The sequence below is a fragment of the Heterocephalus glaber genome, unplaced genomic scaffold (genome assembly GCF_053883595.1).
Source record: "Heterocephalus glaber isolate CG9 unplaced genomic scaffold, H.glaber_assembly_v1.0 deba00000621, whole genome shotgun sequence".
NCBI lineage: Eukaryota > Metazoa > Chordata > Mammalia > Rodentia > Bathyergidae > Heterocephalus > Heterocephalus glaber.
In genome coordinates, this window is record NW_028258153.1 from 30,478,864 (window position 1) to 30,491,341 (window position 12,478).

The window sequence follows — 12,478 nt, forward strand, 5'->3', positions numbered from 1 at the left end:
TACGATTTTCCACTATGTTCCATGCAAATGTGTGGAAGCAGAAAGTACCTCCATTCCTCAATAAAGGAATCTAGGGATGGGGTGGGCAGGGTAATTTTTATTTAACAGGGCACAGTAGTTGAGTGATTTCTTTTTGCAAACAAAGAGCCCTAAGGTCAAGAATCAGAAGCTAGGGCTGAGAATGTAGCTCAATAGGCCATGGCTGCCTGGCAAGCATAAGGTTCTGAGTTTGATTCCTGGTACCAAAAAAAAAAAAAAAGAATCAGAAGCTATTCTCATGGGGGATGTAGCTCCACAAGGAAGAGGTCTTACTTGGAGCTGTTCCTTCTGTTTTTTTCTGACAGATTACTGATGCCAATGAGATTCGTTATGAGGTACCCCATGAAAACATCAAGCCCAGTAATGGAACTGCTGATACCTCCGGTTTGAGCTACCACATAGAGGTCACCAATAAGCCCTTCAGCATCAAAGTAATGAGGATGAGCAACAAAAAAGTCTTGTGAGCTTTTCAACATTCTTTGCACATTTTTCAATATAAGATTCCAGTATCACTCATTCCAACATATTCTGGGTATGAAGTAAGATAAGTATGATTTAAAATATACATGCTGCCCTTCATAAATATGTAAATTTTTTACTCTGACTAATTAACGATGATAATCTGTCATCATTGTAGAGCAAAGAGTACTAAAATGTAATGCACTAATTTACTAAGTTATATAAGTATATACATGCTTATAGTTCACATATATTATGAAGTAAGGAGTTTATTGTTTTGAATTATCATTTATTCTGGAACTGAAAGTTCCCTGTTTATCCTTCCAAAGTATTATTTTCTGTGAATCTTACCATCAAGCACCTAAAAGAGTTTGAATTTACATCACCAATTGTCCTGGAGAAAATTCAAGCACTCATAGCAGTAAAACCTATACTCAAATCCTGGCACTAGCAAATTACCAGTCAGCGATATGTGTCACCTCTTCAGCATCGATTTTCTTGTCCATAAAATGAGGACCAAAATATCTGCTTTTGCTAGGGAAAATGAGATAATATTTAGAAAATATCCAGAATGGTATCTGGGATGCAGAAGATGCACAGCATATAAGAAGTTAAACTTCCTCTTTTCCCAACCTGAGCCTCTGGTGTCTGTCACTGGTACTGTGCTCCCCTAGATTCAAAGAACCAGAGATGCCCTGGAAAGGCCTTCCAGGGTAACATAGAATGGATGAAAACACCTAGAGCTGATGGCTGAGTGAATGTGGAAAGGTGCAAACAGCTTCCTGGCAGAGATAAGAGAGCGATTCAGTGACCTTCATTTTCCCGCCATGGCCCAGGTTGGACACAGGCATTGGGCCGCTCCAGTTTGCCTATCAGTACCTGCAGCTATCTTTCCGCCTGCCCAGCACCTACGTGTACGGGCTGGGGGAGCACGTGCACCAGCAATACCACCACAACATGAGCTGGAAGGCCTGGCCCATCTTCACACGGGACGCGACCCCCACCGCGGTGAGGTCCCCTTCTTCCTGCTCAGGGTGCATGGTCAGGGGCTCGCTGCTTGCTTACCTGAAGGAAGCCTGCAGAGATACGTCCGTATCTTATTTTGCTCAATTAGGATGTGTTTGTGTTGAATATTGTTTGGAAATTTTAAACTCACAGTTAGAAATTTTTTAAACAATATCACTTTTGGTGGAAAATATACTTGAATGATTAGTATGTATTAAAGAATGCTTTTGCAAAATAACACTGTCAGGCTTTAATAATTGAATATCTAGAGAAGAACTTTAGCAGGAACCATTCTCATGTTCTCATCTCCATTGCAATAAATGTGGGTGGAAAATGCTTATGAAAAGCTTTTGTATAAAGTCTTTGCTAGTCAAAATACTTGTCTGAGATGGCAGTGGTGGTATCACCTTGGAGATTGTTAGGAATGTAGACAACCTGAGACACATTGACTCCAAAGCAACTTTTTAATAAGACCTGCAGGCAAAGCACATGCCTGTAAAAGATTCTACTTAGTGCCTGTCCTCTTACTTGGAGTGAAAAATTAGCTTCTGTAGTTTTGGTCAATTCAGCATGGGCAATGTTTTTGTAAGATACCTTGTCGGGCAAACAAAATAAAAAAATCTAAAGATATAAAAATTGTAAGCCCAAATTTTAAAAGAAACAAAGTTACTACTCTTTTAAAGAGCTATAAAAGGTTTTCTGAACTCTTACACTTCATTTGTGTATTTTTCTTGTTGCTGACTGATAGCAAAGAATTTGGGAAGGTACCAGTCCAAGGACAATTCTCAGGACAGCACTGATGTGCAAAGCATGTCTGATGTCTCCATTGCACTGAGGATGGTTCTCAGATCACTGCAGGAGCTGAGAGAAGCATGGAAGTGTGGTGCAGCACGGGGATGGGCCTGAGGTTTCATGCTTTGTAAGAGATGAGCAAAGCCAATAGCACATTCACTTGTGGTTCACCTACCTGTGTCTGATGAAATGGGAGGAGCAAGTTTATCTAACTGAACAGAAGGAAAAAGCAGGAGCTACACATTCACTGAACTGTTGGTCTAGGAACCTGACAGATACCTTTAGATTCATATTAAGTTTTAATTTTCTACACCTGAAATTCTTATATTGTTACATATTAGATTAAATGCTTCCTTTGCTTGCCTGTCTACCTTTCTTTCCTTCCTTTCTTCCTTCCTTCCTTTCTTTCTTTCTTTCCTTCTCTCTTTCCTCCTTTCTTTCTCCCTCTTTCCCCCTTTCTTTCTTTTTATTTCTCTTTCTTTCTCTCTCTCTTTCTTTCTTTCTTTCTTTCTTTCTTTCTTTCTTTCTTTCTTTCTTTCTTTCTTTCTTTCTTTTCCTTCCTTCCTTCCTTCCTTCCTTCCTTCCCTTTCTCCTTCTTTTCTATCCCTTCTCATTTTTTTCTTTCTTTAAAAATTAAAAAAAATCAGTCCATATTCTATCCAAGTGCTATGCCTTGAGTCTTCCTGGTACAATGTTAAATCTAGTCAGGGTGCCATTGATTGCCATCAATCTTCTCTGTTTTGCCTGTTATGTTGACTCTTTTTCTTTTAAAATTTATCATTATTCATTTTATTGCCCTATTTCATGGGCAGATTATAATGCTTTCACACAGGGGATTTCTATAAAACTTCCCGCTTATTATAGTTTCAGTATCTGTAATTTTAGGGCTCTTACTGTCAGTGCTCATCCAACCCTCTGAGACAGGTTCAATATCTTTTCTCTTAGCTTTAAACTTTTTTATATATTAATTTTAGAAAGATTAGAAAACACACTTGGTATTCAGAGATTCAAAATTGCTAATAACATCATCACCTTCTTCTAAAATTTGATATATATCATTGCAAATATTTTTCAATTTTTAAAACATAACTTGATTGAGGTATGTCATATACACAAAAGTTACCTGTTTTGGGGGAAGGTCAGTACAAGAGCACTTGCCTAGCATGCAGGAGGCCCTGGGTTCAATTTGCAGTACTGTACACAGAAAATTCATTTATTTTAAGTACAGTTCAATGATTTTTAACAGGTTTATTGAATTGTGCAATCATCATTATAATTAAGTTTGGGGACTTTTTATAATAATTTCACCAAGGATACCTTATGCCTTTTTAGAATTAATCCCAATTCCTATCCCATGTGCACACCACCTCAGGCAATCCCTAATCTACTTTAAGTCTATAGAATTGATTTTTCAAGACATTCTACATAAATAGAATCATGTGACATATCATCTTTTGTACTTGTTTCTTTCACCTAGCATAATATATCCACTATTGTGAAGCATGTATCAGTATTTATTTATTGCCATTGCTGAATATTACTCCACTCTGTAGATATTATCATATTTTGTCTTTCCACTTGTTAGTTGATGATTTCATTTCTTTTCGGTACCACTACATGACATCAAGTGTTGACTAAGCACATATATAGCTTGGCATTTTATTTTATTTTAAGGTGAATAAACATTTTTTAACATATGAAACTATTACTTCTCTTTTTCCTTTCTTGCTAACAGGGCCTGATCAATCTATATGGAGCACATACATTCTTCTTGTGCCTTGAGGATACCAGTGGCTTCTCTTTTGGAGTTTTTCTGATGAACAGTAATGCCATGGGTAGGAAACATCTTTTTCTCTTCCACCAGTTGGAGTAGAATTTAGGATACTAATTTAATAAGAAAAATTACTTTTATGGTGAGATCACAAATCTGAAAGCAAGTTAACCTATCTGCAAATGCAGTTCATACTTAAAAGCATTTTCATTGAAGACTTGTTCAAGGATCTCCTTTGGTGGAATGCTTCACCTAACATTCTGTAGATACTATTTACAAAATCCATTAATAGATGGGGTCCACTGATAAACATATTTGAACATATCTATAGATTCCAATGTGTACTATGCTGTCCATAGACAGCAGCTTTTGCTTTAATGGACTGTTTCTCATAGCCCACACTTAATATACTCCATAACCCTCCCTCTCCAGCTTCTGGATAAATGGTGAACTAAAAATCATCATTTTTAAAAGTTTTAATTGTAATCATAAAGATTAAAAAAATCTTTTTCTCTAGGTTAAACCATCCATGAACTCCAAAAATTTATAGTTTTAAATGAATAGATTAAAGTAGAATTTATTTTTTCTTTTCCTTAAACAAAACTCAGTGCTTCCTTTGGTATTTCAATAATCTTGTAATAAAATGAACATATGTGACTTCTATCCCTTTATAAATCAAACTGAGATTGTTTTAGAAGACTCTTTTATTCATGCTATAGAGAACATTTTCAATCGTAAGATTCTAATAACATTTAAATCCTTTTAGAGGTTGCCCTTCAGCCTGCTCCTGCAATCACTTACCGAACAATTGGAGGCATTCTTGACTTTTATGTGTTCCTGGGAAACACTCCAGAGCAAGTAGTTCAGGAATACCTGGAGGTATGGCTTTGCGTTCGGTGATCCTGTGCATTGCTACTCTCGCCTACACTTATGTAACTTAACAAGAGGAAAACAAATGTTATTAGTAGTCAGGCTACATTATAAATTCTGGGACTCAGTCTTTCATCTCTTGTTTATTATTTTTTTTTGATGAGCTTTATTGGATGCTTTCTGCATGCTAAAGATGCGTGTGAAAGACTTGGGAAGTACAAAAATAAGTTAGTCAATAGCTCTTAAGGCATTCCTCATCCGTCCAGGTAGGACCAATCATTCCAAACAGCCACAGACACAAGTCAGCAGAGTTTATTCATTCAACAGTAAAAGATTCAGTGAAAAGAATGTGAAAGAAATTTTGCTGCTCTTTATATTTGATTCAAACTGTAGAATAAGAGAGAACATTAGACACCATCTTACCCTAAACTTTTTGCTTTATAGATGGCAAACTCAATTACAAAAAGATGAAGTAATTTATTGAACATGACTCATAAAGCAATATGAAATATGGTTCCAGATGACAGAATTTATAGTAAAATAATAGAAATGCAACACAGTTGAAATAATTATACTAGGAAGCATCAGTAATACAGTAAATGCTGCTAATAAGGCACAAGTTGGGGATTCAGAGACATGAGACAAGACATCCTGCTAGGATCAAAGCAGGACAGGGTTCAGCTGGAACCTTCACAAAATGTTGACTAGAGCAACTTGGATATTTGAATTTTAAACATCCTCCAGTTTTCTTCACTCATACACTCTTAATTCTATCAGTTGTTCTTTTTTTATCCATGGAAAATGCCACTGCCTGAAATTACAGTAGACATAATATTTTATTTAAACTCTACAAGGGAGGAAATTATGTTTGTATTCTGTCATTATATCCTAGTACCAGCATCAGCTCTTGGCACATGGTAAGAACCAAAAAAAAAAAAAAATCCTTCCTGAATGCATCAACACCGCTAGTTTCCCCCCAAGATGATTCCATTAGTGAAGGATTTTTTTTTTTTTTTGCAAATCCTATCATTTTTTGATGTTGCCGTTTGGGGGAATACATTTAGGTACTCAGTGAAGAGATATGTTTGTTGTGGAAACTTGCAGATTACCCTAGAAGATTACTCTTGGCTCTACTGTTTTTTTTTTACATTGGAAGACCTTATAAAAAATAAAATGGAGCTAATGTTTCCACTTTTGAACATGACAGTACAAACACAGCTTTCTATAAAGCTTAGAAACTTTACTTCTCTTTCTAGCTTGTTGGGCGACCATTTTTGCCTGCCTACTGGAGTCTTGGGTTCCAGCTTAGCCGCAGGAATTATGGTGGCATCAATGGATTGAAGGAGGTTGTAAACCGAAATCGTGAAGCTGGAATCCCCTATGTAAGTTGATACTTTTACCTGCATTGAGAACCACTTTATATCTTACTTTTTGCATCAAATTTAATTGAATAAGAAAAATACAAATAGACTAATAGGTTGATAGATTAACAGGGATGCATGCATACTTACTGTCAGAAATTTTGTAGGTTAAATTACCTATCTGACCATATAAAATACAAAGTTTATGAAGTCAAATGGAAATGGTTTTGAATTTTAGCCAGGCATCTTCTTAGTTCCATACAATGTTGGGCTCCTTAAGTAGTATCTCAAGTCTTAGTTTCCACCATTACTAAATGAGAGTGTAAGATTTACTTCACTTGGTGATAAAAAAATAACTTGTGCAATGTATATAAAACACCCAGCTTACAGCATGAACTCCATCAAAGTTACCTGTTATTTGTGAGAGAAAGCAACATCTGAGGTGACATGGTTAAGAACCAGTGATCACACTGATGACTGACAGGAAATGAGTTTTTCACAGTGACCTTGTAAAGCCTTTCCAGACATAGCAGACTAATTTTGAAACTTCAGGATTGAACAGTATTTATGATGTTCATTGCCTGCCCATAAACCGACCGATAATTTTAAGTGTGTAGTATCTGATAAGCTTCTCCAGGAAATGTGTAATGCATGATTAGTGAGATTATCAAAAGAGTTTTTTTGGATTAGCTTTTATGAACTTTGGAACTTTGAAGCAAACATGTACGTTTTATATGAGAAGGAAGATTGCACAGGTGTAAATGACTTTGACTTGATCTTAGATTCTTCAGTCTCCTCTCAGAGTAGCAATGAGGGTAGGCAAGGGAATCAGTTTTTGTTTTGAGAAATCTAATGCTCACCATGTTGTTTTGGTATTAAAGGCAAATTGATTGCATTTCTTTTTATTTCTCCCCATCTGCTATCTTAAAAAAAAACCAGTTCTGGGAGGAATCAGACCAAATTTTGCCACTCCTTTATTATTTTACAAAGGGCTTTCACATTCTTGATATGCCCTCATTGATCACTATTTTGTAAGTGAGGAAACAAACACTACATGGTTAACAAGTAATAACAGCTAGGTTGCACAACTAGCTAAAGGCCAGGATCAGTACACAAATAGCATTATTTTGACTACACTTGTGGTACTGCTCTAATCTATCTTCCTGCTTCTGACAAGAAGGGCTTTCCTGAGATGTTACCAATTCAGAAACAAAGTAGCTTTTCTTCCATGGCTGGTAGCTTCTCTCTATGTGGTCGTGGGGGGCACCTGGGTCCTAAGTGACCTTCTAGTACCAGAGCACATGATGCCACACTGGGCAACAATCCATAGGCTGGAGGCTCCTAATGTACTACCACATGAGAAATACATAAAAACACTTCCATATGTGTTCAAGGCATGTGGCAGATTGGGAAAGAAAGACCATCCAGAATGAAAGGGCCTGTCACCAAGCCCCAGTCAGCTCTCCAGCTGCCCAATCATGTGACTTTGGGAAATGTTACCTAGTTCCTTCACATTTCAGTCTTCTCACTAAGAATAATACCTACCCCTTTCAGGTTTATATGCAAACATAAGAAACAGTGTATGTCTGAGAGTTTGGTTAGTTAAAGCTCTATCTCTTTGCCATTGATCTCTGTTAATTGTTACTCTAGCAGTTTTATAAGGCAAAAGACTATTTTCTCCTTTTATGATATATTCTGGCTTGATATTTGGCATTCAAGGTTGTAAATGGTTGTAAAATTACTGATGTGCTCTTTACATAAACATTTGAAGAGCACCTGCTACATGCCAAGGATCCAGGCTCTCACGTTACAGAGATGAGCAACGTGCAGGTTCTGTGGTCAAGTTCCTCTTGACACTTCGTGCTATGTCTCTGTCAGGATGGCAGGGTGAAGCTGCACCCTAAGAGCATCTGAATCTCAGAGAGGGTGTGTTCCTTCCTGGGAGGTAATGAGGCCTGAAGGGTTCAGGGTTATTGAGAAACATGGCTTCTTTCTATAGTTTCCTTCTTTTCTCATATTTATTCCTTTCCTTTCCCCCATCCTGCCTCCCTGCTTCCCCTTCCCACTTGGGCCTTTTCTTCCTATTTTACATTATCTATTATACATTTTGGTCCTCACTTACTCTTGCAGTTTCTCACACCAGAAAAACTATTCAGTTTTTACACATGTGTCTCCTTTTTATTTCACTTAAGAGTATGGCCTCAATATGGGTGGAAGGGAAGGAAGGGAAATAGGGGGAAAACAAGAATAAAAATATGTCATATGCAGGCACAAATTCCCAATGATGAATGTGATCATAATGTATACCTAAAATATACCAATAAACTTAATGGGGAAAAAAAGAAACATGGCTTCTTTTTAATGGGCAGGAACTGGAACTGAACCCTTTTTAATCAGCAAGATGACAGTTCCTGGGTTCTAATTGGTGTTGCTATCTTTCAGGATGTCCAGTACTCAGACATAGACTACATGGATGGAAAGAAAGTTTTCACTATTGATGAACAAGCTTACTACAACCTTTCAGGTTTTGCCGAAGAATTACATAACAATGGACAGAAATATATAATTATCATGGTATGCTTAAACACATAGTCTATTGCCTTGTATTTTCTTTCAAAGCTCAAAAGTTCTTCACAAAATAATATTTATATCCTACTTGCGTATTAGAATCCTGGCATCTTTAAGGACCCTAACTACATGACTTACAACAATGGAAGCATAAAGAGAGTGTGGATCTTGGAAAGTAAAGGCTTTGCAGTTGGGCAGGTAATTTCTTAAGAAAGAGTAATTTACAATTGTTGTGGGGACTTTTTACTTTGGTATGAAGATGGGTAAAAGGCGAGTAACAACATTGACTCTTTTTACATTGCTTTAAGGAGTTTTTCTCATTATTATTTCTAAGCCAATAATTGTCTGAATCAAAGAGTACACCTCTGAAGGATTTAAAAAGTGAATCCCTGACCCACTAATATTTTAGATAATTGAGAAGCAGTATGCTATTAGAAGAAAAGTCAATTACTTAAAGTATTTTTGTCTCCAAATTTCTATCTCTTTTTCAAAACAATAAATTCAACTATAATAACACACCTGGATGCTCACAGGTCAATGTGGAAGCTATCTCACTTGGTATGGTTCTAATTTGTACAAGACTCCTGGACACAGCCCGAGCTTGAGTCTAAGGTAGCAGTTTTAGGCACTGGAATAGACTCAAGAGCTCTTTTCAGGAGAGCTGAACTTCTGAGAGTGTGTACTTTAAATCAAAGCATACATGTAGTCAACCTTTTATTACAGTTATGTAAGGGATCAACCCTAGGTGATTGGATTTTGTGAGAATTACTAAAATTGGTTCTGAATCTAAAAAGTTCATAGATCTGCCTGAATGGTTTATTTTACAAAACTGTCTTCTCAAGGTTGTTGATGGGCTTTTTCTTAACTCTACTCCCTTAATTCTTTTTATTAACTTTGTTTACAATGCTTCATTCTATTTGCTTTCTTTTTCATTGATTTTTATTTCCATGAGGCAGTAGGATAAACCAAGTCTTCACTTTTACTGTTTTGTTGTATGTGATTTTCTAAAATATCAGATAGATCCACTCGTATTTATGTATAAATACCAAACCAGAGTCCCTAGCAAAATGAAAATTATTTTGGCCATCTAAAAATTATTCACATCTGTGAGTCATTTTAGTAGGGCAAATATTTGAGCATTGTATAATGAAATATTTGCACGTAATTACAAGAATTTAATTAGAGGTTACTTCCATTAACCAATAAATAACATGAATGATTTGGCCTCAGGTGCTGGTAGAGATAGCTGTGGGGGAGATGGGTAGGGGTTCGTTATAAATGTATTTGGTTATAATGGAGTTTTTCTAGTCTGTTCTTGACTGAATGCTGCTGTTGGTCATTAGTGTGCTGAACTACCTGTTTACTGAGATCCAAAATTACCTCTTCTTCTTTAGTCCCTATCACCTAAAACAAAGGACTAAGAGAGTCAAGCCACTTAAAGTGGGAATTTCAAGTTCCTATCTTATCCTTTAAGACTTCTTTGCATTTTTGGTATATATATTCATTATGTTTCCTGAGTGTAAAGCTGTTCCTAATTTCCAACCTGTGGTTTTATTGGAATAATCGACAAGAATTTTGCACAAAAGCTTGTATCCTGTTAATTTAGAATTTTAAATAATTTAGCTATGGTTATATCTTTGTGCTATTTGTGGACAGTGTCTAAAGTTATTGTTTGATAGATGCAGATAAAAATAGGCATATGAGGCACATATTATACCTAACCATTTATAAAATATTGTTTGTATGCAATTATTAACATGTTATTTATAATAAAATTATTCAAAGAAGGTTTACTATAATCTTGAATTCATAATACATTAAACATGCTTAATCATTCTCTTTTAAAATATTACAATTAGACATTCCACTGTTTTAAATAGTTCATCTTCCAGCTGATGAAGACATAATACAGTTTGATGTCACTTGTCACTATTTTCATAGAAAAGAGCATGTAATGTATTTTCATTTAAGTCTTTTTTTTCTTTTTTTGCCCCTTTGCATGTATTTTCACTCTTTTGTTTTTACTGGGGTGGGGGGGTCACATATTTTGACCCTAAAATATGCAACATAGAGTTTCTAGTAAAAGAAATAGTAGCCTTAGGGGGTATCACAATCCCCAACCTGAAAATATACTACAAAGCTACTGTGATAAAAACAGCATGGTACTGGCAAAGAAACAGACTTGAGGACCAGTGCAACAGATTAGAAGATGCAGAAACAATGCCAGACACACTCAACCATCTCATCTTCGACAAAGGAGCCAAACACCCTCACTGGAGGAAAGATAGCCTCTTTAATAAATGGTGCTGGAAAAATTGGGTTTCAACTTGCCAAAGATTAAAACTAGACCTATATCTCTCACCATGCACTAAACTAAAATCAAAATGGATTAAAGATCTAAATACTAAAATAGAAACTCTGAACCAGTTGGAACAGAGGTTAGGTAGAACCCTTGAAGACATCGGTGTAGGAAAAGATTTTATGAACAAAACCTCAGTTGCCCGTGAACTAGCACAAACAATCAACAAATGGGATCTCTTCTTATTAAAAAGCTTCTGCACAGCAAGAGAAACCACCAGCAGCGTGAAGAGACAACCCACAATGTGGGAAAAAATCTTCACCTGCTCTTCCTCAGACAAAGGTCTACTATCTCGAATCTATAAAGAACTTAAAAAGATCAGACCTCCCAAATTTAAAGACCCAATCCAAAAATGGGCATCTGAAATGAACACACATTTCCCAGACAAAGAAGTAGAAATAGCAAATAAATACATGAAAAAATGTTCACCATCACTGGTCATTCGAGAGATGCAAATGAAAACAATGCTGAGATTCCACTTCACTCCAGAAAGAATGGCTGCTATCATGAAATCAACCAATAACAAATGCTGGCGGGGCTGTGGGGAAAGAGGAACCCTGCTCCACTGCGGGTGGGAGTGTAGACTGGTGCAACCACTGTGGAAATCAGTATGGAGATACCTGAAAGAACTAGGACTGGAAGTCCCATTTGACCCCACTATTCCACTGCTGGGGATCTTCCCCAAAGAATTAAAAGAATCATACCACAGTGATGTATGTGCACCCATGTTCATAGCAGCACAGTTTGTAATAGCTAAAACTTGGAAACAGCCCAAATGCCCATCAACTGGAGACTGGAGAAAGAAAATGTGTTTTTTTTTCTAAAATGGAGTACTACTCAGCCATAAAAAATGAGAAATTAGAGACATTTATAGCTAAGTGGATGCACATTGAGGCGATACTCTTAAGTGAAATAAATAGGACACACATGTGTAACTACCGAATAGTTTCTCTGGTGTGATAAACTGAAAGTGTAAATAAGGACTAAATGTATAATAGGTCATGTGAAATAGGAAGAAAAGGGGCAAAGGGGAAGGAAGTGGGAGGGCTAGGGGAAAGGATAGAAGGGAATGGGATTAATATGAGAAAATGGAAAAATAGGAACAAAATCTTTGTAAATAGGGAGGACTGGAGGGGTTGAAGGGAGGGCTGGGCAAGGGTGAAAAATAAGAACCAAGAGAGACTATGTAAAGGTGCAAATTTCCAATGATGAATGTCATTATATTGTATACCTAAAATGTACCAATTATTAGAA

The 12,478-nt window shown here is 36.5% G+C and overlaps 1 protein-coding gene across 2 annotated transcripts in view; it reads left to right on the plus strand.

Annotated features, from left to right (window-relative positions):
- Positions 1-12,478, plus strand: part of Mgam2 (maltase-glucoamylase 2 (putative)) — a 109,052-nt gene that overhangs the window by 26,759 nt on the left and 69,815 nt on the right. For both annotated transcript variants that reach the window (XM_087205930.1, XM_087205931.1), the window contains exons 6-12: positions 345-499; positions 1,335-1,506; positions 4,031-4,130; positions 4,833-4,945; positions 6,193-6,318; positions 8,740-8,871; positions 8,965-9,063. In XM_087205930.1, coding sequence (XP_087062056.1) covers positions 345-499; positions 1,335-1,506; positions 4,031-4,130; positions 4,833-4,945; positions 6,193-6,318; positions 8,740-8,871; positions 8,965-9,063 — 897 coding nt within the window. The remainder of the gene's footprint in view (positions 1-344; positions 500-1,334; positions 1,507-4,030; positions 4,131-4,832; positions 4,946-6,192; positions 6,319-8,739; positions 8,872-8,964; positions 9,064-12,478) is intronic.